Genomic DNA, 27,460 nt, shown 5'->3' with positions numbered 1-27,460 from the left:
CTACAAGGACAGTCGATCCTAATTTCCAAAAAGAAAAAAAGGACAGTCGATCCTACAATTCGACCGCCGCAGAGGTGGCGGAGAAAGCTGCGCTTCTGTTGGTTGTGATGCACCCTGCAGATGTCTCCCTCGTGGGACCGGACCGTACTCTCTCTCGGTATGCGGGCGGCACGCCTGCATCAACATAACTCCCTCGGATGCTCTGTGGTTGAGTTTAGTCTCCATCGTTCTCTTGATCTCTTCTTGTCAGTCTGGAACACAAGCTTCCCGTACGAAGGTAGGGAAATTTAGCTCGTACAAGTAGGTCAGAAAAATTGCTTGTGCTTATTACATTTTCTTTAGAAATCTGAGATCGCTAGCTACACCTGTTTACCATATACAGAGGTGTGAGGTGTCGGTGGTCAAAGTACTACACACACAAGAAACTAATAACATCATACATACAGATATCCTCCTTTGTACAGTTCACCGTCGTCTACGCTTTTTCTATCTGAAACTAAAATACTGTACGCAAGTGCATGTTGTACTCCTCTACTGACGCAATGTTTACCCTCTCACGTCAACCCAACGTAAAACAAGAGTTCAGACTTGAGAGACGACCACACAGAGACGCATACAGCCCCCGTGGACACGGAGAATCGGGATCTGGGTGCCGCCGAGCCCGCCCAACTCCCCCACGTCCAACTCCAAAGACGAAGAACGCACGACACGCGCGCGCGGCCGGGGGTCTCGTCTCCCCAATCTCCATGCGGCGTCGTATATCCCCCAGAAAAAAAAAACCCCGAAACAAATGGAAAATCGAACCTCCTCCGATTTCCCAACCCCCCCAGTGAGCCACTTCCACGCAGATCAAATCTCAAATCTCAGCAGCCAGCAGGAGTAGCTAGCACTCCAGTAGTATAGTCGGATCGGATCACCGCTGCCCCCTCCCCAACCACCCGTAACCTGAATCACGCTGCGGCCCACTTCACTCCCCCGCGCAGCGCCCGCTCGCTCCCTGTACGCCCCGCGCCGCCTCGCCGCCGGCGAGCTAGAACAGCGGGAGGAGCAGGGGGTTGGTGGCGGCGGCCGCCCGACGCCGCGGCGGGAGATGAAGGCCAAGAGCCTCCCCTTCATCGCCTTCGAGCACAAGCGGTTCGTGACTTCTGTTGCTCCTGCCATGCTCCCGCTGCCCAGCGCGCGCGCGCGCATCTCGGCTCCGTGCTGGGTGGTCCTTCTGCGCTGCCTCGGGTGTTTCTGCCGGAGTTTCCGATGCTCCTGCTGCCGCGCGAGACTTCCGCATGCGTGCTGTTTACTCGGCCTTTTTTTCTCGGGGCGGTTATCTATTTTTACGCCCGGGGATCTCGATCCGTTGCGGGACATTGGGGCCGAAATTTGGGCAATGCTGCCGCTAGATCTCCGCGTTGCTGACGCGGTGCGATAATTCCTCTAGATATAATGTTTGATGTTTGAATTGTGTTTTTCTGATGCTTTGCCTGTCGAAGGATCTGGGTTCTGTATGGACACAGTGCACTGCACTACTGCAGCTGGAGCCATGCCTCCACTTTCTCTGCATTTGGTCAGTCTACTTGAGCGATGCGAAAATGTCAAACTGTTACTAGACTTGGACCAGGTTTTAGTAGACATCGCAAGTATTAGCAGAACCAAGTCGCTGATACGATCACATGAACATGGATTGGTCCCAAGCTTTTTGATAGAACTGATTTTACGTGTTGTTTGAAGCACCTGATGGTGCGCTTTTAGTGGCATTTGCCCCTTTTCTGTTTCTGATGCCTCAGGGATTGGAACAGGGACGCCTATGGTTTCGCTGTGCGGCCACAGCACTTGCAACGGTACAGAGAGTATGCCAACATCTACCAGGTAGAAAAGCCACCCTAGTGATGCCTCATTTTTACACCATGTTGTTTGATCTTACTGAGTTGCATGTGTGGCGGTGCTCCTTTTGCAGGAGGAGGAAGAGGAGCGGTCTGATAGATGGAAGAACTTTCTGGATAGGCAGGCAGAAGACGATGAATCATCTGGAGAAGATGCTAAGATTGCGCCGTCCATTGAGGATGAAGGAGCTATAGGCGATGCTGGCAGGACCGACCTGCCTGATGAGAAGACAGCCAAACAGCAGAGACCACATAAGATCCAAATATGGTCTGAGATCAGGCCTTCATTGGGCCACATTGGGGAGATGATGAGCTTACGTGTCAAGAAGAAGAAGAAGCAATCTTCTGCTGATGAGGAGAACACTGAAGATATCAAGCCCTCAGAGGACTCTGATGATGAATTCTATGATGTAGAGAAGGTTGATCCCAGTGAAGGTCCTGTTGCTGACAGCACCAATGCAGATTCAGGAACGAATAGAGCTGCAAGTCAAGAAGGGTATTTTCCTTGGAAAGAAGAATTGGAGTGCTTAGTTCGTGGTGGGTTGCCAATGGCTCTGAGAGGAGAGGTAAGATTTACATTTCTGTTAAAATGATAATTTTGGTTCAATCAAACTGATGGTCCATTTGCTTTGTGAGGACAGCTATGGCAAGCTTTTGTTGGTATTGGAGCTCGCCGAGTGAAAGGGTACTACGAGAGTCTCCTTGGGGTGGTTGATGGAGGCGGAGACAGCAAAGGTTCCGATTCTCCGACTAAGGAATGTGGCGATGGGAAACCAAAAGCATCTCAAGATCTTTCTTCAGAAAAGTGGAAAGGGCAAATAGAGAAGGTAGATAGGCGATACTAACTTTCATTACTGGGTTTCAATACCCTCTTATATTGATAAAATTTTGTGTTTCTAAGAGTGTGGTGCTAAGGCGTCCTCTTTTTCATTGCCCCTTTTAGGATTTGCCTAGAACATTTCCAGGCCATCCAGCTCTAGACGAGGATGGCAGAAATGCTTTAAGACGCTTGCTCACAGCTTATGCTAGACATAATCCATCAGTCGGTTACTGCCAGGTACATCTTTCTCTTAATGCTTATTCATATTGATTTTTCATTGCACTGCATCATTACCTTCTTGGAAGGTCTTGCACATAGACCACTCTGTTGCACCTTTAAAATGTATTTCAATTGAATATTAATTTTTGGAAACACAAAATGATTGCCAGTACTCAAATATTCCCCTTGAGGCTTCCTGTAAGTGATATTAACCCTGGTACTATCCCATAACAGTTGGCTCGACCTAAGGCGGTAGATGATAGGGTCAATTAGACATATACGATTGCCAACTTCCTGTATTCAAAAAGCCACTGCAGAGAAAGAAGAACTTACGAAAAATACCACTGCCAACACTCGGATGATTAACTAAATGCCACTATGACAGTGGTGTATAACGAATTACAATGGCATTTATTGTAAGTCGGTTGTAAATGAGCACATAAGCTCGGGTGTAATAAATCCATGTCCCCAAACATATTGTCTGGGTTATAGGAACTGTAAAACCAAATTTGGATACAGAAAAAAAAACTTTGGTATTTCATGGTTATGATTCTATTGTGCACAGTAATATTATTTCGAACATTCGCACTTGCATGTTCCAAGACTCTCTGAGCTAAGATTAATCGTATGAGTAATGCAGGCAATGAACTTCTTTGCTGGTCTATTACTTCTATTGATGTCTGAGGAGAACGCATTCTGGTAGGTTTTGCGGCACAACATCAAGTACCTGCATTCCTTCAACTTACTTCAGTTGATTACGTAGTAGAACAGTTGAACTAAATAATGTGATAAATGTGTTATGGGTCCACAGGGCATTGACAGGCATTATGGACGACTATTTTGAGGGTTACTTCTCTGAAGAAATGATCGAGTCTCAGGTATTACTTTTTTTTTCTTCATTTTATTGTCTTTTATGCATACTGATTGTTGGATACTTAGAACTCCAAGCTGGTCTGTTTGTTATTAAAAGATCTGCATCTTGGTTCTAGGTGGATCAGCTTGTTTTAGAAGAGTTGGTCAGAGAGAAATTCCCCAAGTTAGGTTTGTTATATTTCCCTTTATATATAAAATTACATGACTTTGTCAGGTATATTTACTGCCCAAGTTTGACAATTGAGGAGTTGCAATTTTCTTGTATGCAGTAAATCACTTGGACTACCTTGGTGTACAAGTTGCATGGGTTGCTGGACCATGGTTCCTATCTATATACATGAACATGCTTCCCTGGGAAACTGGTCAGTCTACTGTTAAATATTCAAAATAAGATAGTATTATTGTTCGCGAAATACATTCTCTTAATTCCTATCTTAGCTAATTTAATGTGTTTCCTCGATGATGGGACCAAAGGTATCTTTAGATCAATTTGTTGTTGATATTGTTAGATCTGCATAGTGATCTCCACGGGCTTTAAATACATGAAGTTGTTAGTTCACTAAAATTCCACGTAATGTCTCGTCCAAACGTGGCCCCATGGTTCACTTGCCATACATCAGATAGTGTTTTTCCCTGAATCACAGAATTTAGGGTGGCTTGTAATTTAAATTTTCTATTATCTTTCTGCGGGAAACTATATGTTATTACCTTTTGACAATAAAGGGGATGATTAGCAATACGATGGGAGGTGATGCTAAGGCAAGTGTAAGTGAAGTGAGTGGCAGAAATAAACATCATTTTCAGTTACTTGTCATAATATAAAATATGTTAACTGGATATGCTTTTGCTTTCAAAGCGACAAGCACGGCATACCAATAATGGAAAAAACATATGTGTGGCCTTTTTGGATTTTGCGTCAAATGTTGGTTGTAGAATCAAATGCACAGCAAACATTCTCTTGTCCTTTTCTTTCTAAAATGGTTTGACAGGGACTTGATGTAAGAGACTGACACTTCTAATCTCTTATTAGCTTATGCCGTAATATACTTACCATTTTAGTGTTATTTGAACATTTCAGTTCTTCGTGTGTGGGATGTGCTTCTGTTTGATGGAAATCGTGTGATGCTCTTCCGGACAGCCCTTGCACTTATGGAGTTGTATGGTACTGGGGTCACTCCACCTTATTTTCATCCAGAAACAACAAAGCCATATAACTTTATATGAAGTCTGAATACATTATAGTTCATCTCAGGTGACTTCTTATAGACTTAACACTACTGTTGATTGCAGGTCCTGCACTTGTGACAACGAAAGATGCTGGGGATGCCGTAACTCTCTTACAGTCTTTAGCTGGTTCCACTTTTGACAGCAGCCAGCTTGTTTTAACAGCTTGCATGGGATATCAAGCTGTAGATGAAGCAAGGCTTCAAGATCTGAGAAATAAACACCGGCCATCTGTTTTGTCTTCGATGGAAAACAGAGCAAAAGGTCTTCTTGCCTGGAGGAGCACCAACGGTCTTGCATCAAAGCTATATAATTTCAAGCGTGACACTGAACCATTGGTGTCAATATCAACAGAACAGTTGAATGACTCAACAGATGGGGATGCTAACCAAGAAACCAGTTCTGGAAATATTGATGATATGTATCATGGCTTGACTGTCAACACTGAGATTGATTCTATGCCTGATCCCAAAGATCAGGTATCATTCTTGATATACTCATCAATTTTTTTCCTTTGTCTCCATATTGCAAAATGATATTTGCAAAACTACTCAATTGAAAAATTATTGAACAAAGATAAATATAAATTAATCATGTATAAATATCTTAGTTAGCATGTTTTCCAGTCAATTTACGCAAACTCACAAAATGAGTAAACCGTCATCTGTAAGGAGTTCTGTTTCAGGAAGGTGTTTGCATCATCTTTTTCCTGTATTAAAGCAGCTATCTATTTTGTGCAAACATAATTTGAAGGAGTGAATGATCAGCCACATAAATCATGGAATGTTATCCCTACGTATCTTCAACCTCTTATTAAAGCAAATTATTTTCTGGAGTAGATCATCTGAATATCTGAAATTAAATTACTTAAGGTCCAATAATTTACATATTCACCAAAGAGTAGCTTCTGTTGGATCTCTTAGTCTATTTACTTCAATATCTCTCATTATGATGATTTATACAAATGATAAAAGCCCTAATGTTCCATCCCTGCAAATGACTAGCTCCCCCCCAAGCCCCAAATAAATTGCTTTCTGAAGCACAACGCCTGGATTCACGAAAGCATTGTGCTTGAGGTCCAATAATTTACATGTACTTTTCACTATGATGATCTATACAAATAGCATAGACAGATTCTTCAATCCCTGGGAACCATTGAGCTCCTGATCCAAAATGTTATGTACTCCCTCTGTAAAGAAATATAAGATCGTTTAGATCACTAATATAAAAATCTGAACGATCTTATATTTCTTTACAGAGGGAGTAGGTGTTATAATTTGTATGGCTATCTGTTTTAACAAGCACTGCAACCTTGATACTTTCCACCATTAAAAAACTTATGCTTATGTAAGTCTTGAGTGGTCACCAAACCCGATTGCTTACAACATTTAAGTTTGGTCGTATTATTTCAGGTTATCTGGCTGAAGGTTGAGCTATGTCGATTGCTAGAGGAGAGAAGATCAGCTGTTCTGAGGTCTGTTTGTTTGAAATATCCAAGATCGTCACCAGTTTGAGTCATTAATTTGCATATCCACACACTTGTAAACGGAGATGTATTCACCTTTGTAACATTTGAAATCAAATGGAACCTGCTGTCAGTAGTAGCTGCTTCGGTCCTATTGACCACTGACTGGATGGAACATACTCCCTCCGTTCCTAAATACTTGTCTTTCTAGGCATTTCAACAAGTGACTACATACGGAGTAAAATGAGTGAATCTACACTCTAAAATATGTCTACATACATCCGTATGTGATATTCATTTGAAATGCCTAGAAAGACAAGTATTTAGGAACGGAGGGAGTATTATTCTGCAGCTAGTCAACTCTAGTTTATTTCATGACGAACCCAACCAGAGTTAACAGTTATCATGGACAAAAAGTCACTAAATCTGGACAATCACTTTAAGAAGAAAGGTCAACTACTAGCTTGTTCAAAAGCGATCAAATTATCGACCAAATTTTAGTCCATTTCAGAAGTGACCCTGAACCTTCTAGTAATTGTTTCAGCCGTGCTTAGTATTCTCATGTTTAGCTGCTGACCAATATTAATACTGCAAAAGCTATATGTAAGCAAACTATTATCTGGTGGAGAAAATTTTCCTACTATCGGAGGTATTGTTAGTGTACTGTTGAGCAAAAGATGTTTCTTTATAGAAAATGTTCTCGTCGTTCGGAATACATTTAGTCAGTGGAATTGTTTCTTCTGGGTTCCTCGAACAGTCGAAGTATCCGTCTGATTATTTCTTTTCATCCATATCCAGGGCTGATGAACTAGAGACAGCACTAATGGAGATGGTTAAGCAAGATAATCGACGTGAATTAAGTGCAAAGGTAAACATTTGGACATTTTGGTGACTATCTTTCTTATACTGTCACCCACCACTACCATTATTCAGATATGTGTTGTTCATCTTGCATACTGGACCTGAATTTTGATAGTACCTTCTATTTGATAACCAGTTTATCAACTAGAAAATGCTATATAAATTAAGCTAGTCCTGCGAGCTGGAAATTTCTCGTTTGAAGACTTGAAATGCGATAATTCTTAATATTTCCAGTTTCACTTCTCAGGTAGAGCAGTTAGAACAAGAATTATCCGAGCTAAGGCAATCTCTATCAGACAAGGAGGAACAGGAACAAGCAATGCTTCAGGTAGAGTTGCTATTTATGCGTTCTTCTCAATTAACCTTGTTCTTACTAAAGTATATCTACTTAACCATGAATTTACTTCACTGTAGGTCCTCATGCGTGTAGAGCAAGAACAGAAGGTTACAGAGGATGCCCGCATCTTTGCTGAGCAAGATGCAGCTGCTCAGAAATTTGCTTCACATGTCCTTCAGGTTAGTTCAGTTTGTATCTCTCTCACGTCTCACCGAAACTACAGCCCAACGAAAGATTAGCAGCTGATTCAGTATGAGCAATTAAGTCTTGGCCCTCTAAATTTGTCGATCAAATTGGGAGCCCGCAATATCGAATGGAAGTGGTCTTTCTACACATTAATTTTTTTTTCATTTGAAAATCACGTTCACATATAAAACAACCATTGCCTGATGATACTTATCTGGTTGAGGACAGCATTATGTTTGTAATTATCTGTGCAGTAAATATTTCCCGCTGGTCAGCTGGGTATTGTTCATAGAACATGCATTGCAATGTACATGCACTTATGTTTTACTTAGTTATTAATATTAGTGATGAGTGATGACTATCTTGAATGCACCTATATTGGGTCATGATTATTTGCCATCACTGGTCACCTGTCTGGGATTTGCATGCAACAAAACCAAATATGTTTCTGCTTGCTCAGTTTATGCTATATGTGTTATACATTCAACTCTCCATGCAGGAAAAGTATGATGAAGCTATGGCTTCACTCGCGCAAATGGAGAACAGAGCAGTCATGGCAGAAACAATGTTGGAGGCAACACTTCAATACCAATCTAGCCATCAGAAAGCACAACTACCATCCCCTTCCCCTTCTCCAAGGTATAGTAGTCTTGTTTGATGGTATTAGACCAGATAACTACACACAGTGGCAAGGAAAGACTATGCTAATCTTGTTGTTACTATGGTATATCTAGTGACCCATGAATTATACCTTGAGACTGGTAGTGTCCTATTGCTTAATTCACAGCCATTTGTTGTTGTAGTACTCCGGTGCTAATCTGATATGATGCCTTGCCCCTTCTCCTCCAGGACACCAACGCGAGACGCATCTCCTGGCCAAGTGAACCAAGATTCGTCACAGGAGTTTCAGCCTAGAAAAATAAGTTTGCTTGCCCCATTTTCACTCAGTTGGCGTGACAAGAACAAGGTACTTTCTTCTGGCAAGTGAATTGTATGTTCGAGCTGTAATCCTTTTTTCTTAGTAGTAATGCTAGGATACTGGCTTCTTCTCCCAAACTCCAAAATAGGGATAACACAATATTGTTCCTTTTATGCATATTCGTGTTGGAAAATTTTGCCATGTACACGCAGCTGTTGGGTTGAGTGTACTTTTCTTTGGCATAGCTTGAATCTGACTGACTCCACATGTTTTGCAAATAAGCCCTTTTTTTGCATAAACACCCACCAAGTCCATTTCGAAAGAATCGATCCTGCAGGGTTTTTGTTTTTGCTCTTAGCTTCCATCTTACTGCAAAAGCAGGAAAATATTTTGCTAGCTTGTTACCTGAGAGAACATTCTGATTCATTCAAGGTCTTATCAGTGGTAAAAAATATATTATAATAAATGCTCTTCTGCTAGTTGTAATTACAAGTGGGCTTTCATCTCCTGCCATTTAGGTTTAGGGGGATGCTGACGGGGAAGACATGGTAATCTTAGCTCCATGGCCTACGAGAGTACATGAAAAATGTGTTTATTGAGTGCTTAAACGATTTGTATTCTTTAAATATATCCTGAATAGTGCTGATAAATGCGATTGAAGGGGCACGTGGCGTTTTGCCTTCTTTGTTTCTACATATATTTAAAGCGCACATTCACTAGCAATTTACAAGGTTTCTTGTTCTTTGGTTTTATAACACCCTTATGCTTTTTCTCACTTTTGGTACGTTCGACTAGCTATATGCGATCAATATGAAAGTTCTCCCTTTTCTTATATTATGTTACTGGTGCCATGGATTCTTTACAGGGCAAACAAGATGAGTCAACAAACGGCAAGCTTAATAACAACACTGAGCAAAGTGTTGAGACACCAAAGACAGACCATGGAAATCAGGAGGCGACGCCAAAAGAGGGTGAACAGCAAGTAGAAACACCCAGATTGGAGACGGCCAAGATGGACGGCGATGTGCCAACTGTCGAGACGACCACGGATAAAATGAACGGGCAGGAAGAACATTTAGAAGAAGTAAAACTGGATTGATCCGTCAGCCGATCACATTTGGTGGTAGATAGTGCCTTCTCATTTTGAAAGGAAGCTGAAGTCACGACATTCGGCTCCAATTTTTAAATCGTGTATTGTTGTAGTTTTCCCCCCTATTCTTCCCTGTGTCCAGCTTGTGTCACTTCGTTTAGGTTCATAGATTCAACCTTTCCAACCATACCTCGCCAAAAGATAATAAGTTATGTTTTTCCTGTTCATTGTTAAGATGGCTGTAAGAGTGTAAGTTATGGATATGTATACATGAAAGACATACGACGTGAATGAAAGTGCAATTTTTGTAGAACATGGTCTCTGCAACATATCTGAAGGAATTGTTTTCTTCGAACATGGGCCTCAATGTGTCTTGTACTGAAAGAAAAACGTGAAAAGGGCGAAAAAGCTGCACAATCACCATGGTGGTAGCGATCAACATCCGAAGGAGTATGATGTAAGACCTGATACGGTGGTTCTGTTCAGGTAATTCTGCACATTTGCCTCTATGCAAATCTAACTCCCACTTATACATTGCTATTAAAAGTTTGAAGTTTTAACATTCTTGCACTTGAAACTGCAACTGTTAGGCCTTATATAATGCAAGACGCTTAGGAAAGGTGCCTAGAGAAATAAAACAACATTTTTTAAGCACCAGTGCTTATTTGTAAAGAGTAGACGCTTAATTAGGCGTTTTTCCTGTAGAAATAGACACTGATGCTTTAGAAAAACCCGGTTTATTTTTCTAAGCACCTAGCGTTGTACAAGGCCTTGACACAGGAGCTACATTGCGGCTGGCTAGGGTCGCCCGCTGCCCCCTATGGTGAAAAGAGTTTCCTTTGCTAGTTTATTTATTTACTTATTTTGGTAATCTTGTACCTTAGTTTTTTTTAATCTTGCAGGATGGAGTTTTGCACCGTCTGGCCATTGTCGGAGCCATTCGAGTCGGCCTCGAGCACCGGCCACTCGACGTCGTGGCTGCGTCACTACGCGGGGTGGCGACACGGGTCAGTCTGAGGTGGATGCACCAAGCAACAACAGCGTGGCGCGCACGATGACTCACTTCATCTGGTGGTGGAGATAGGCGCCGACGAGAGGAGTTAGTGCCATCCACTGGAACTCCGTGATGACGAGAGGGGCTGGCGCCGACACCTCGAGAGTAACCAGGTGGTGCGGGAGGCCTCGGGTAGCTCCTCATGGGTGTGGCAGCGCACCATTTTGGTCGGTGGCGATGGGATTGTGCATTGGAGTTTTGGTTGGTGAGAGAAAGAGCCGACACAACATGAAGAGTGAGAATGGGGATTTTGTGGGACATAAGGCGGGGTCGGCATGGAGTCAGGACATTGTGCGGATGGACATGATGTTCATGGACACCCCGTTTCTCCCTCACAATTGGGTCTAATTGGGGATTGGTTGTTTGCGGACTGTCCACAAACAAATGAGGTCCATGTTAGAGACGAGGCTTGCGCTAAATATGTTTGTGACCATTTCGGTGAACAATTGAGGGAGGTTTGACCTTCCTTGTGGAGATGCCATTAGATCAACTCTAGCAGAGTGCTACATTGGCAGCCTTCATATGTATATTAAGCGCGACTCATATGGATTATGGAGGTTGCCTAAGTGATGCGTAAACTTAGAGTCTTCATATTGGTTGCCTACAATATCGTGAGACCCACTCATCAATGGGGTATTCTTTTTCCTAATCTGTCATCCTCACGTAAAAGCGTTAGGGGGGGGGGGGGGGGGGGGATGGAACTTCCTACACGTGCACATTCGACTGTCATTGGAGGCGGTCCAAAAATTGACCGTGAGACGTCAAACATGAAGCCTCATAGGTAAGATATGAAGGGCGTTCTAAAAGTTGGTTCCGAGACACCAAAGATAAAGGTTGAGAGATCAGATATAGAAGACACTTCATAAATTATAACCATTTAGACAAGTATTACGACTGTATTTTTTATGAGAATCGCTGTATGGCTGTATCCATAGTTATTATGACGATTGATGCATCGTGAGGACTCAAATAAAATTGGTCTTAGTAGTCATTAGTAGTCACACACTCAAAACATTCCTGAGCTGCTGGACATAAGAGCAACCCCAACAGAGCGACCCATTTCGTCCGCTGGCATCTGTTTGAATCGGCGCGGACACAAAAGGCAGCTCAACGCGCCGACCCAAATGGACGCGTGTCTGCTTTTCATCCGCGGGCGACCCATTCCCGGCCCATTTTTAAGCCGGATTTGCGTCGGCGCGGACACGAGACGAACGCGTGCGCTCGCCTTCTCCTCCCCGGCCCGCTGGTCGGTGGCACATTGGCCTACCCCCATCCAACAGCAACCCTCGCCCGCCTCCTTCGTCGCCGACGCCGCCGCCCATTTTTGCCGGCGCCTCCACATCCGCCCAACAACGCCGCCAACTCCCACGTCGCCCGCCACCGCCGTCTTGCCGCCCGGGAGTCGACTGCTTCCCACCCCCGCCCCCACCACACAGCTGCACGCGACCAAGAAGCCGCCTCGCCGCCCCGGCCAGATCCTCACCGGCACGCTCGTCAGATGCCGGCCCACTCGTTGGACGCCGGAGGGCAGCTAGCTGGTCCGTGCGCGCCGTGACTCCCTTCGCCGGCCGTCTCCTTCGTCGACGCCCGCAAGTTATTCGTCAGTTTGCCAAGGTACAAAATGGACTCTGCCGACGAGTTCTTTTTTCACAATTTCCTTTGTGACTCCGACGATTCGTCGTCCGATGATGAGGAGGAGATATTGGCTGCCGTGTTGGTCCATCACCACCTCAACAGCCAGCGGCCGTTGTTCCGTGGCTCCATTCCGGGCCACCTTCCGGTGTTGAATCGCAACCGAGAGAGCGGGCATTTCCTTCTTTGGAAGGACTACTTTGATACAACAAACCCGTTGTTCATTTTGGGAATCGTAGCATAATTTTAAAATTTTCCTACGCTCACCAAGATGCATCTATGGAGTATACTAGCAACGAGGGCAAAGGAGTGCATCTACATACCCTTGTAGATCGCGAGCGGAAGCGTTCCAATGAACGTGGATGACGGAGTCGTACTCGCCGTGATCCAAATCACCGATGACCGAGTGCCGAACGGACGGCACCTCCGCGTTCAACACACGTACGGTGCAACGACGTCTCCTCCTTCTTGATCCAGCAAGGGGGAAGGAGAGGTTGATGGAGATCCAGCAGCACGACGACGTGGTGGTGGATGCAGCGGGATGTCGGCAGGGCTTCGCCGAGCTTATACGAGAGAGAGAGGTGTTGCAGGGGAGGAGGGAGGCGCCCAAGGCTGTGTTATTTCTGCCCTCCCTCCCCCCTTTATATAGGCCCCCCTGGGAGGGGGCGGGGGCGCCGGCCAAACCCATCTAGGGTGGGGGGCGGCGGCCAAGGGGGGTGCCTTGCCCCCCAAGGCAAGTGGGAAACCCCCACCCTAGGGTTTCCAACCCTAGGCGCATGGGGGGAGGCCCATGGGGGGGGGCGCCCAGCCCACTAGGGGCTGGTTCCCTTCCCACTTCAGCCTACGGGGCCCTCCGGGATAGGTGGCCCCACCCGGTGGACCCCCGGGACCCTTCCGGTGGTCCCGGTACAATACCGGTAACCCCCGAAACTTTCCCGGTGGCCGAAACTTGACTTCCTATATATAATTCTTCACCTCCGGACCATTCCCAACTCCTCGTGACGTCCGGGATCTCATCCGGGACTCCGAACAACTTTCGGGTTTCCGCATACACATATCTCTACAACCCTAGCGTCACCGAACCTTAAGTGTGTAGACCCTACGGGTTCGGGAGACATGCAGACATGACCGAGACGCCTCTCCGGTCAATAACCAACAGCGGGATCTGGATACCCATGTTGGCTCCCACATGTTCCACGATGATCTCATCGGATGAACCACGATGTCGAGGATTCAATCAATCCCGTATACAATTCCCTTTGTTAATCGGTATGTTACTTGCCCGAGATTCGATCGTCGGTATCCCAATACCTTGTTCAATCTCGTTACCGGCAAGTCTCTTTACTCGTACCGCAATGCATGATCCCGTGACTAACGCCTTAGTCACATTGAGCTCATTATGATGATGCATTACCGAGTGGGCCCAGAGATACCTCTCCGTCATACGGAGTGACAAATCCCAGTCTCGATCCGTGCCAACCCAACAGACACTTTCGGAGATACCCGTAGTGCACCTTTATAGTCACCCAGTTACGTTGTGACGTTTGGCACACCCAAAGCACTCCTACGGTATCCGGGAGTTGCACGATCTCATGGTCTAAGGAAAAGATACTTGACATTGGAAAAGCTCTAGCAAACGAAACTACACGATCTTTTATGCTATGCTTAGGATTGGGTCTTGTCCATCACATCATTCTCCTAATGATGTGATCCCGTTATCAATGACATCCAATGTCCATAGTCAGGAAACCATGACTATCTGTTGATCAACGAGCTAGTCAACTAGAGGCTTACTAGGGACACGTTGTGGTCTATGTATTCACACATGTATTACGATTTCCGGACAATACAATTATAGCATGAACAATAGACAATTATCATGAACAAAGAAATATAATAATAACCATTTATTATTGCCTCTAGGGCATATTTCCAACAGTCTCCCACTTGCACTAGAGTCAATAATCTAGTTACATTGTGATGAATCGAACACCCATTGCGTCCTGGTGTTGATCATGTTTTGCCCTAGGGAGAGGTTTAGTCAACGGATCTGCTACATTCAGGTCCGTATGTACTTTACAAATATCTATGTCTCCATTTTGAACACTTTCACGAATGGAGTTGAAGCGACGCTTGATATGCCTGGTCTTCCTGTGAAATCTGGGCTCCTTCGCAAGGGCAATAGCTCCAGTGTTGTCACAGAAGAGAGTCATTGGGCCCGACGCATTGGGAATCACCCCTAGGTCGGTAATGAACTCCTTCATCCAGACTGCTTCCTGTGCTGCCTCCGAGGCTGCCATGTACTCCGCTTCACATGTAGATCCCGCCACGACGCTTTGCTTGCAACTGCACCAGCTTACTGCTCCTCCATTCAAAATATACACGTATCCGGTTTGTGACTTCGAGTCATCCAGATCTGTGTCGAAGCTAGCGTCGACGTAACCCTTTACGACGAGCTCTTCGTCACCTCCATAAACGAGAAACATATCCTTAGTCCTCTTCAGGTACTTCAGGATATTCTTGACCGCTGTCCAGTGTTCCATGCCGGGATTACTTTGGTACCTTCCTACCAAACTTACGGCAAGGTTTACATCAGGTCTGGTACACAGCATGGCATACATAATAGACCCTATGGCCGAGGCATAGGGGATGACACTCATCTTTTCTATATCTTCTGCCGTGGTCGGGCATTGAGCCTTGCTCAATTGCACACCTTGCAATACAGGCAAGAACCCCTTCTTGGACTGATCCATACTGAACTTCTTCAATATCTTGTCAAGGTATGTACTCTGTGAAAGACCAATGAGGCGTCTTGATCTATCTCTATAGATCTTGATGCCTAATATATAAGCAGCTTCTCCAAGGTCCTTCATTGAAAAACACTTATTCAAATAGGCCTTAATACTTTCCAAGAATTCTATATCATTTCCCATCAATAATATGTCATCCACATATAATAAGAGAAATGCTACAGAGCTCCCACTCACTTTCTTGTAAACACAGGCTTCTCCATAAGTCTGTGTAAACCCAAACGCTTTGATCATCTCATCAAAGCGAATGTTCCAACTCCGAGATGCTTGCACCAGCCCATAGATTGAGCGTTGGAGCTTGCATACTTTGTTAGCATTCTTAGGATCGACAAAACCTTCCGGCTGCATCATATACAACTCTTCCTTAAGGAAGCCGTTAAGGAATGCCGTTTTGACGTCCATCTGCCATATCTCATAATCATAGTATGCGGCAATTGCTAACATGATTCGGACGGACTTCAGCTTCGCTACGGGTGAGAAGGTCTCATCGTAGTCAACCCCTTGAACTTGTCGATAACCCTTAGCGACAAGTCGAGCTTTGTAGATGGTCACATTACCATCTGCGTCCGTCTTCTTCTTAAAGATCCATTTGTTTTCTATGGCTCGCCGCTCATCGGGCAAGTCAGTCAAAGTCCATACTTTGTTTTCATACATGGATTCTATCTCGGATTTCATGGCTTCTAGCCATTTGTCGGAATCCGGGCCCGCCATCGCTTCTTCATAGTTCGAAGGTTCACCGTTGTCTAACAACATGATTTCCAGGACAGGGTTGCCGTACCACTCTGGTGCGGAACGTGTCCTTGTGGACCTACGAAGTTCAGTAACTTGATCCGAAGCTTCATGATCATCATCATTAACTTCCTCCCCAGTCGGTGTAGGCACCACAGGAACATTTTCCCGCGCTGCGCTACTTTCCGGTTCGGAAGGGGTGACTATCACCTCATCAAGTTCCACTTTCCTCCCACTCAATTCTTTCGAGAGAAACTCCTTCTCCAGAAAGGACCCGTTCTTGGCAACGAAGATCTTGCCTTCGGATCTGAGGTAGAAGGTATACCCAATAGTTTCCTTAGGGTATCCTATGAAGACGCATTTTTCCGACTTGGGTTCGAGCTTTTCAGGTTGAAGTTTCTTGACATAAGCATCGCATCCCCAAACTTTTAGAAACGACAGCTTAGGTTTCTTCCCAAACCATAATTCATACGGTGTCGTCTCAACGGATTTCGACGGAGCCCTATTTAAAGTGAATGCGGCAGTCTCTAAAGCATAACCCCAAAATGAGAGCGGTAAATCGGTAAGAGACATCATAGATCGCACCATATCCAATAGAGTGCGATTACGACGTTCGGACACACCATTTCTCTGAGGTGTTCCAGGCGGCGTGAGTTGTGAAACTATTCCACATTTCCTTAAGTGTGCACCAAACTCGTGACTTAAATATTCTCCACCACGATCTGATCGTAAGAATTTTATTCTCCTGTCACGTTGATTCTCAACCTCACTCTGAAATTCCTTGAACTTTTCAAAGGTTTCAGACTTGTGTTTCATTAGGTAGACATACCCATATCTACTTAAGTCATCAGTGAGAGTGAGAACATAACGATATCCTCCGCGAGCCTCAACACTCATTGGACCGCACACATCGGTATGTATGATTTCCAATAAGTTGGTTGCTCGCTCCATTGTTCCGGAGAACGGAGTCTTGGTCATCTTACCCATGAGGCATGGTTCGCACGTGTCAAATGATTCGTAATCAAGAGACTCCAAAAGTCCATCTGCATGGAGCTTCTTCATGCGCTTGACACCAATGTGACCAAGGCGGCAGTGCCACAAGTATGTGGGACTATCGTTATCAACTTTACATCTTTTGGTATCCACACTATGAACATGTGTAACATCACGTTCGAGATTCATCAAAAATAAACCATTGACCAGCGGGGCATGACCATAAAACATATCTCTCAAATAAATAGAACAACCATTATTCTCGGATTAAATGAGTAGCCATCTCGAATTAAACGAGATCCAGATACAATGTTCATGCTCAAAGCTGGCACTAAATAACAATTATTGAGGTTTAAAACTAATCCCGTAGGTAGATGCAGAGGTAGCGTGCCGACGGCGATCACATCGACCTTGGAACCATTCCCGACGCGCATCGTCACCTCGTCCTTCGCCAGTCTCCGTTTATTCCGTAGTTCCTGTTTTGAGTTACAAATATGAGCAACCGCACCGGTATCAAATACCCAGGAGCTACTACGAGTACTGGTAAGGTACACATCAATTACATGTATATCACATATACCTTTGGTGTTGCCGGCCTTCTTCTTGTCCGCTAAGTATTTGGGGCAGTTCCGCTTCCAGTGACCACTTCCCTTGCAATAAAAGCACTCAGTCTCGGGCTTGGGTCCATTCTTTGACTTCTTCCCAGTAACTGGTTTACTGGGCGTGGCAACTCCCTTGCCGTCCTTCTTGAAGTTCTTCTTACCCTTGCCCTTCTTGAACTTAGTGGTTTTATTCACCATCAACACTTGATGTTCTTTTCTGATCTCTACCTCAGCTGATTTCAGCATTGAATATACCTCAGGAATGGTCTTTTCCATCCCCTGCATATTGAAGTTCATCACAAAGCTCTTGTAGCTTGGTGGAAGCGACTGGAGGATTCTGTCAATGACCGCGTCATCCGGGAGATTAACTCCCAGCTGAGACAAGCGGTTGTGCAACCCAGACATTCTGAGTATGTGCTCACTAACAGAACTATTCTCCTCCATTTTACAGCTGAAGAACTTGTCGGAGACATCATATCTCTCGACCCGGGCATGAGCTTGGAAAACCAATTTCAGCTCCTCGAACATCTCATATGCTCCATGTTTCTCAAAACGCTTTTGGAGACCCGGTTCTAAGCTGTAAAGCATGCCGCACTGAACGAGGGAGTAATCATCAGCACGCTACTGCCAAGCGTTCATAACGTCTTGGTTCTCTGGGATTGGTGCATCACCTAGCGGTGCTTCTAAGACATAATCTTTCTTGGCTACTATGAGGATGATCCTCAGGTTCCGGACCCAGTCCGTATAGTTGCTGCCATCATCTTTCAGCTTGGTTTTCTCTAGGAACGCGTTGAAATTGAGGACAACGTTGGCCATTTGATCTACAAGACATAGTGTAAAGATTTTAGACTAAGTTCATGACAATTAAGTTCATCTAATCAAATTATTTAATGAACTCCCACTCAGATAGACATCCCTCTAGTCATCTAAGTGAAAACATGATCCGAGTTAACTAGGCCGTGTCCGATCATCACGTGAGACGGACTAGTCAAGATCGGTGAACATCTCCATGTTGATCGTATCTTCTATACGACTCATGCTCGACCTTTCGGTCCTCCGTGTTCCGAGGCCATGTCTGTACATGCTAGGCTCGTCAAGTCAACCTAAGTGTATTGCGTGTGTTCCGAGGCCATGTCTGTACATGCTAGGCTCGTCAACACCCGTTGTATTCGAACGTTAGAATCTATCACACCCGATCATCACGTGGTGCTTCGAAACAACGAACCTTCGCAACGGTGCACAGTTAGGGTGAACACTTTCTTGAAATTATTATAAGGGATCATCTTACTTACTACCGTCGTTCTAAGCAAATAAGATGCAAAAACATGATAAACATCACATGCAATCAAATAGTGACATGATATGGCCAATATCATTATGCTCCTTTGATCTCCATCTTCGGGGCACCATGATCATCTTCGTCACCGGCATGACACCATGATCTCCATCATCATGATCTCCATCATTGTGTCTTCATGAAGTCGTCACGCCAATGATTACTTCTACTTCTATGGCTAACACGTTTAGCAACAAAGTAAAGTAAATTACATGGTGTTATTCAATGACACGCAGGTCATACAAAATAATAAAGACAACTCCTATGGCTCCTGCCGGTTGTCATACTCATCGACATGCAAGTCGTGATTCCTATTACAAGAATATGATCAATCTCATACATCACATATATCATTCATCACATCTTCTGGCCATATCACATCACATAGCACTTGCTGCAAAAACAAGTTAGACGTCCTCTAATTGTTGTTGCAAGTTTTTACGTGGTTTGTAGGTTTCTAACAAGAACGTTTCTTACCTACGTATGACCACAACGTGATTTGCCAATTTCTATTTACCCTTCATAAGGACCCTTTTCATCGAATCCGTTCCGACTTAAGTAGGAGAGACAGACACCCGCTAGCCACCTTATGCAACTAGTGCATGTCAGTCGGTGGAACCTGTCTCACGTAAGCGTACGTGTAAGGTCGGTCCGGGCCGCTTCATCCTACAATACCGCCGAAACAAGAAATGACTAGTAGCGGCAAGAAGAATTGGCAACATCAACGCCCACAACTTCTTTGTGTTCTACTCGTGCATAATAACTACGCATAGGCCTGGCTCATGATGCCACTGTTGGGAATCGTAGCATAATTTTAAAATTTTCCTACGCTCACCAAGATGCATCTATGGAGTATACTAGCAACGAGGGCAAAGGAGTGCATCTACATACCCTTGTAGATCGCGAGCGGAAGCGTTCCAATGAACGTGGATGACGGAGTCGTACTCGCCGTGATCCAAATCACCGATGACCGAGTGCCGAACGGACGACACCTCCGCGTTCAACACACGTACGGTGCAGCGACGTCTCCTCCTTCTTGATCTAGCAAGGGGGAAGGAGAGGTTGATGGAGATCCAGCAGCACGACGGCGTGGTGGTGGATGCAGCGGGATGTCGGCAGGGCTTCGCCGAGCTTATACGAGAGAGAGAGGTGTTGCAGGGGAGGAGGGAGGCGCCCAAGGCTGTGTTATTTCTGCCCTCCCCCCCCTTTATATAGGCCCCCTGGGAGGGGGGGGGGGGCGCCGGCCAAACCCATCTAGGGTGGGGGGCGGCGGCCAAGGGGGATGCCTTGCCCCCCAAGGCAAGTGGGAAGCCCCCCACCCTAGGGTTTTCAACCCTAGGCGCATGGGGGGAGGCCCATGGGGGGGCGCCCAACCCACTAGGGGCTGGTTCCCTTCCCACTTCAGCCCACGGGGCCCTCTGGGATAGGTGGCCCCACCCGATGGACCCCCGGGACCCTTCCGGTGGTCTCGGTACAATACCGGTAACCCCCGAAACTTTCCCGGTGGCCGAAACTTGACTTCCTATATATAATTCTTCACCTCCGGACCATTCCGGAACTCCTCGTGACGTCCGGGATCTCATCCGGGACTCTGAACAACTTTCGGGTTTCCGCATACACATATCTCTACAACCCTAGCGTCACCGAACCTTAAGTGTGTAGACCCTACGGGTTCGGGAGACATGCAGACATGACCGAGACGCCTCTCCGGTCAATAACCAACAGCGGGATCTGGATACCCATGTTGGCTCCCACATGTTCCACGATGATCTCATCGGATGAACCACGATGTCGAGGATTCAATCAATCCCGTATACAATTCCCTTTGTTAATCGGTATGTTACTTGCCCGAGATTCGATCGTCGGTATCCCAATACCTTGTTCAATCTCGTTACCGGCAAGTCTCTTTACTCGTACCGCAATGCATGATCCCGTGACTAACGCCTTAGTCACATAGAGCTCATTATGATGATGCATTACCGAGTGGGCCCAGAGATACCTCTCCGTCATACGGAGTGACAAATCCCAGTCTCGATCCGTGCCAACCCAACAGACACTTTCGGAGATACCCGTAGTGCACCTTTATAGTCACCCAGTTACGTTGTGACGTTTGGCACACCCAAAGCACTCCTACGGTATCCGGGAGTTGCACGATCTCATGGTCTAAGGAAAAGATACTTGACATTGGAAAAGCTTTAGCAAAAGAAACTACACGATCTTTTATGCTATGCTTAGGATTGGGTCTTGTCCATCACATCATTCTCCTAATGATGTGATCCCGTTATCAATGACATCCAATGTCCATAGTCAGGAAACCATGACTATCTGTTGATCAATGAGCTAGTCAACTAGAGGCTTACTAGGGACACCTTGTGGTCCATGTATTCACACATGTATTACGATTTCCGGACAATACAATTATAGCATGAACAATAGACAATTATCATGAACAAAGAAATATAATAATAACCATTTATTATTGCCTCTAGGGCATATTTCCAACAGTTCAAACATCAAAAATTCCGCCGCCGTTTCCGTATGAGTAGGCATCTTTTCAACCGTATTAGAAAGGGGATGGTCGGCTATGATGACTATTTCGAGTGCAAAGAGGATGCCGTTGGCAAGATTGATTTCTCCTCTTATCAGAAATGCACTGCCGCCATCCGAATGCTTGCATACGGAGTGCCCGGTGATCTCTTTGACGAGTACGTGCGTATGAGCGGGTCTACATGCCTAGAGTCCCTGTATAAGTTCTGCAAGGCTGTTATTGCTGTGTTTGGCCCTGAGTACTTGAGAGAGCCGACTCCTGAAGATACAACCCGTTTGTTGGCGATGAATGCCAGCAGGGGCTTCACAGGGATGCTTGGCAGCATAGACTGCATGCACTGGGAGTGGAAGAACTGCCCTTCTGCTTGGCAAGGGCAGTATAAGGGCCATGTCAGGGCTTGCACTGTCATACTAGAGGGCGTGGCGTCTCAAGATCTCTGGATCTGGCACTCTTTCTTTGGCATGGCTGGATTACACAATGATATCAACGTGCTTCAACGCTCGCCGGTGTTTGCTAGGCTTGCCGAAGGCAACAGCCCACCGGTGAACTTTACTATCAACGACCACAACTACGACAAAGGATACTACCTGGGTGACGGTATCTATCCTCAGTGGACCACTATTGTCAAGACAATCTCCAACCCTGTCGGAGAGAAGAGAAAAAGATTTGCCCAAGAGCAAGAGAGTGTTAGGAAGGATGTCGAGCGTGCCTTTGTTGTTTTGCAATCTCGATGGGGCATCGTTCGGTATCCTGCTAATACCTGGAGCACGCAGAAACTATGGGAAGTGATGACTGCTTGTGTGATCAAGCATAATATGATCGTAGAAGACGAGCGCCTGGAACGTCTGTGGGCTCATGTTGGCAACCAATAGATATATCTTCTTTTATTCGGCTTGCAAAACTATGTGAGACATTTTTATTTTTATTCGGCTTGTAAAAGTATGCTATTTTATTCGGTTCAAACTATGTTATTTGACTATATGTTTAAATGCAAATTCATCAATGCAAAATTGAGCTATTTGTTGAAATAGGACGGCCAGCCGGCCACGTCGGCACATATGAGTCAGCGCGTTGGGCGCGATGCCGACCCATATCGAAAACAGGGCGGACGCCGGACAGGTAGCCGACCGTCATCCGTTTAAGTCGCCCCATTAGAGTTTGCTCTAAGAAAACTTAACCGCACTGATCGATGGAGTTGTGGAGTTGGCTACGCGGCTGCGCCTCACCGTCGGGCCCGGCGGGGATGACGCTCCAACCAAAACCAGGCCACCAGTCACCACTCACCCCACCGGAGCCTGTACAACTACTCCTCGAACCCATCCATTTGTGGCATGTGATACATGCTTTCTCCCCCGGCAGGCCGGCACCTACTGCCACTCCCTCGTGCTAGTCTGCAGGTGCGCCAAAAGAGGCCGTACTACCAACCACGTGACACGGTCGAGGGCGTTAATCTGAATCTCTCTTCCTCTCTCGATCGACAGGTCTTGTCACCAGCAATAAACCCTGGCTGGATCCGTTGTTTGTTCCGACCCACCACTTTTGTTTCGTGTAACCACTTGTAGCACAATAATGCTAGATCTGCTTTAGATTCTTCAGCCCTACCTAACGGCACAGTTGCATTACTTAACTCAAAAGCATGCCCACTTAGCACTAACGATAGATTTAGTCCGGGAAAGACGCGCTCAAGAATCTAGCGTGCATCTGGCTCCACAGGCAGCCGGCCGTCTAATCTAATTGCCACGTGATTAACTGCTCCCTAATCTGGCTCGTGATTTATCATTAGTCGCTATGTATGTCCTTCACGGATGCTTCCCTCCCTCGCTCCTCGACGAGTGTCAGTGACAAGTGATGACTCTGCACGCACCCACAACAGGAGCAAATTTTACCCCACACGACTCCAAACAAAGCAAACTTATTATTTCCGGACCCCCAGCACGGGAAGTAAACAAACAAAGAAGCACGCGCAATCTGACTAACGGAACGTGCTTAAAAAACTCGCACTATAAATCAGCTCCGCCTGCACACTCCATCCACAACCCTTCTATCGCCTTCCCTGCGACACAAGCCACCACTTGAATCTCAAGCGCGGAGAGGAGGAAGAAGAGAGGAGCAATGGAGTACGGGCACCCCTGCAACAGCTGCAGCAGCAACAAGGAGAAGAGGCCTCCGCTCAAGAGAGGCCAGCTCAAGCTGCAGATCGCCAGGACTCTCGGCAGCCTCGTGGTGCCGGGCGCCAAGAGCAGCTTCAGCTTCAGAAGATGATCACCTGAGCAGCCACTCAATCAGGGCAAGCAGCATTTTCTCAGCCAATCTACGAGTATCGTATGGTCTGGTGCTTGATGTATACCGGGATTGTGCAGGTTGAACAAGAGTTGTTTTAGTTTAGGTGTGCTTCTTTGTAGTATCGAGTTTTCCCCGTTCGGCCCAGTCCCTGCGTGCCTTGAGGTTTGCCGATTAGATCTCGCTTCCTCGACAATTTTTACGTTGTCCATGAGTGAAGAAATGTACGGTGATTGGAGATAGTAATGAGAATTACAGTTCTGATTCTGAGGTTGATGCGTCTCCCCGCTGTCGTTTCGCTGGATTTGTCCAACTAAGTCTCTGAACTGAATACACTGGGATGATGGGTTACCTCGGTACATGTCCAACTCTGAAGTCTCTGAACTGAATACACTGGGATGATGTGCGGATGATATTTTACAAGTTCTGAAATACCTAAAAAAAAACTAGGCGAGGCACCGGACAGTAACCTCTTTTTTTGCGAGGTACCGGAACAGTAACCTCGTCGCATGATAGTTCTTACCGAAGATAATCTTGCAAAAAATAATTTGCAAGATGTCAAAAAATAATTTGCAAGATGTCAGAAAATGCTATTTTTGTGATCAAAAGTAAATAATTTGGCTTTTTTTAGAAGGTGGAGCACAGAGGACGCGTGTTGAAGTAAATATAGGATTACGTGACTCGCACGTACGTCTCTCGGCTCATGCGTCTCGCGCGAGGCCGATCCGGATTTGATGCCTCACGTGAGCGCCGCCGCAGATCGGCTTTGTCTTCTGAGGCCTTAGGGCATGAAGGCGTGGTGGATCTTGGCTCTTGCCGGTGGGAGGGCTCCTGCTTCGTTTTTGGAGATTTTCCTGTGTGCGTTTAGGGTTTATGTTGAGTGAGTTTAGGGTTTGTGTTCTGCTCATTAAGACGAGACGGCGGCGGCTTCCTGAAGTTGGAATAAGGTTCTCCCCGCCTAGTCTCCGTTTGGGTGACGCGTCTAGCATCATCGGAGGGCGTGTGGAGATGTGACTCCGGCGGATCTCGCGGGATCCGGTCGGGTTTGTCTTCGGTGGATCCACATGGATCTGGCTTTCGTTAGTTTGTGTTCACGTGTCTTCAGATTGGATCCTTCTGTTCTACGCTTCTCTTCATCGGCGGCGATTGCTGTCGTGGTGCGTTGGTCCTTTTGGCCCTTAGCACAACGACTTCCCGACTGTCTACTACAACAAGGTTTGTCCGGCTCAAGTGAGGGAGTGGCGATGATGGCGGCGCGCCTTTGGCTCGCTCCAGTGATTGTAGTCGTCGCTAGGTGGTCTATGGACCTGGATGTAATTTTTACTTCTAGTGTTCTTTGTACTACTTTGAAAGATGATGAATAGATTGGAAGTTTATCCCGCAAAAAAATAAATAATTTGGTTTTTGTCCATCTCTTAAAAAAACAGCCGTCGTGTCGCCCACCTTGTGTGACACATTTTCTTCTTCTCCTCCTTCTTCCTCTTCTCCTTGCACCACTTTCGAATTCAATGCAAGGTTGGGCTTCTTGACCCCACGAGCACGAGCGAGAGCATTGTCGGTGGTCTTGCTCAAGATTCCCATGAAGATGAACTTGTAACGCCCCGGATCCGATGCGCCAGGTGTCTGCCAATTATTCGTCGTTGTTGCCATGTCATTTGCTTGCGTGTTGCATTTTGCCATGTCATCATCTGCATTGCATCATCATGTTTTTCAAAACTTGCATCCGGTCCTTTTCCCCGTTGTCCGTTTCGCGATCCGACACTCTCGCACGCGCCCGTCGCCCCTCTCAGACCTTGTTTCGTGAGCGGGAGAAAAACGTTCTCGGAATGGACCGAGATTTGCCGAGTGGTCTTGGTATAGCACCGACAGACCGCTCGTCAAATTTCGTTCCATTTGGAGGTCGTTTGATACCCCAACGGTTAACCGCGTACCCCGAAAACCCCCTTCTCTTTGCAGCACAACACCTCTGCACACAGCCCACCTAGCCCATCCAAACCCCCTCCATGCTCTCGGTCGTTCGATCACGATCGTGTGGGCGAAAACCGCTCCTAATTTGGACTCTCCTAACTCCCTCTATCTATAAATAGGTGCCCTCCCCCGAAATTCGCGGATGAATCCTACCCCTAACCCTAGCCTCTCCCCTGCGCGCCGCCGGACATGTCCGCCCGCGCCGGACGCATCGCCGTCGCTGCCCGCAGCCAACGGGAAGCTGCCACGTGGCCCCGCGCCCTCCCTCCGCCGCCGGCCCGCTCGGCCCAGGCGGGGCCCTCCCGGCCCGCGCGCCGCGCCGCCAGCCCCGCGCGTTCCCGCGCCCGCCGCCGGATCGCCTCTCCGCCTCCCGTCGGTCGCTGCCCCGCCGTCCCGCACCGACGCGGCCCGCGCCGCCGCCCGCCGTTCCCCGCGCCGGCCGGCGACCTCGCCACCCGCCGTCCGCCGCCTCCGCCGCGGTCCCGTCCGCCGCCTCCCGCTGGCGCCGGCAGCGAGCGCCGCCCTGAGCCGCCCCTTCTCCGACCCCGGCCACCTTCCTCCCCAACTCCGGCGAAGATGCCGGCGAACCTGGGATCCGCGCCCCGAAACCCTAGATCTGAGCAGGTTGACCCCGTTTTTCTTCCAAGTCCCGAGATTTCAACATCATGCATGCATCTTGTGTACCCTGTAACTTTGTGTATACTTCTCCGTTTCATACATATAATATATGTAAATGTTCGTCATGAGATGCTCTACATTTTGTTCCATTGTGCCATGCTTGTTAGAGTTCATCTTGATACCCTAATCATAGTTGCAAGAGTGCTATATGCTGTTAACTGTTGTCTGTTTACAGAACTTGGTGATTTGTCTTTTTCATTGTATTTTGTGTGTGCGTCCTATGAGCTTAATGTCTACATGTGTTTTGAACTAAATCATGCCATCTTTACAGGAGTGTTTGTAGTGTACTTTTAGGACCTCTGTGGTGACTAGCACAAGCATGCAAAGTAGCCTCCGTGATGTTGCTGATTTCTGTGACTTAGTCATTTCTGCTAAGTCTGAGTCTGTTATATTTTGTTCCCATGTAAACCTGTTGCTACAAGTCATTCTATGCATAATCTGGATATGTTCACTAAGGATGTTTTGTTATACATATTATGATATATCCATCCATGCCCTTGTTTGCATTGATAGCCTGCTGTAGCTTGTTGTTATCTTGCTCTACTTTTGCTATAGAATGTTCCTGGCAGATTGTTTACATGTTAATCAATTTTGCCATGGTTGTTACTAGTGATCCATGTACCCTATGACTATGCTATTGCCATTCTTAGCTTCATATATATGCCATATTACTGCTGGTTACCTTGCCATGCCATGTATTGTTCTGTGGTGAGTGGTTCTAGCTCACCAACATGCCTACTTATCGTTGTTTCTGCCATGTCCTGTTATTTTCACCAAGTCTGAAACTGTCATATTACTTGCTATGTTTACATGGGTGCCATCATATCTTCTGTGCCTTTTTGGCTCATGTTCAGTAAGGGACATTTGTTATATGCTTTGAGTAGAATCATTCTATGCTTTCTGTTGTCTTGATAAGTTCCTGTAGAATGTTGTTTGATAGCTCTAAACTTCGCAACCTGATG

General features: G+C 46.3%; 1 protein-coding gene across 1 annotated transcript; it reads left to right on the top strand.

Moving 5' to 3' along the window:
• The first annotated feature begins 738 nt into the window (after positions 1-738).
• LOC123079660 (TBC1 domain family member 8B) lies at positions 739-10,181 on the top strand. The gene is made up of 18 exons (XM_044502461.1): positions 739-1,134; positions 1,791-1,860; positions 1,949-2,440; positions 2,516-2,701; positions 2,818-2,931; positions 3,554-3,612; positions 3,725-3,791; positions 3,903-3,954; positions 4,056-4,148; positions 4,865-4,948; positions 5,077-5,489; positions 6,423-6,484; positions 7,274-7,343; positions 7,584-7,664; positions 7,751-7,852; positions 8,359-8,498; positions 8,709-8,826; positions 9,644-10,181. The coding sequence occupies exons 1-18, from the start codon at positions 1,091-1,093 to the stop codon at positions 9,875-9,877; spliced, it is 2,481 nt and encodes an 826-aa protein (XP_044358396.1). The 5' UTR covers positions 739-1,090; the 3' UTR covers positions 9,878-10,181.
• Positions 10,182-27,460: the final 17,279 nt, after the last annotated feature.

This window comes from Triticum aestivum, chromosome 3D (assembly GCF_018294505.1).
Source record: "Triticum aestivum cultivar Chinese Spring chromosome 3D, IWGSC CS RefSeq v2.1, whole genome shotgun sequence".
Lineage (NCBI taxonomy): Eukaryota > Viridiplantae > Streptophyta > Magnoliopsida > Poales > Poaceae > Triticum > Triticum aestivum.
Note: the sequence above shows the minus strand (reverse complement) of the source record. Positions and strands in the feature narration are given on the sequence as shown.

What these genes read in the sequence shown, in the direction of transcription:
- LOC123079660 (XM_044502461.1), top strand. Translation starts at nt 1,091, where the DNA reads ATGAAGGCCAAGAGCCTCCCCTTCATCGCCTTCGAGCACAAGCG. An exon ending in AGTATGCCAACATCTACCAG is followed by an intron (nt 1,861 to 1,948) that starts GTAGAAAAGCCA and finishes CTCCTTTTGCAG; the next exon opens with GAGGAGGAAGAGGAGCGGTC. An exon ending in GGAAAGGGCAAATAGAGAAG is followed by an intron (nt 2,702 to 2,817) that starts GTAGATAGGCGA and finishes TGCCCCTTTTAG; the next exon opens with GATTTGCCTAGAACATTTCC.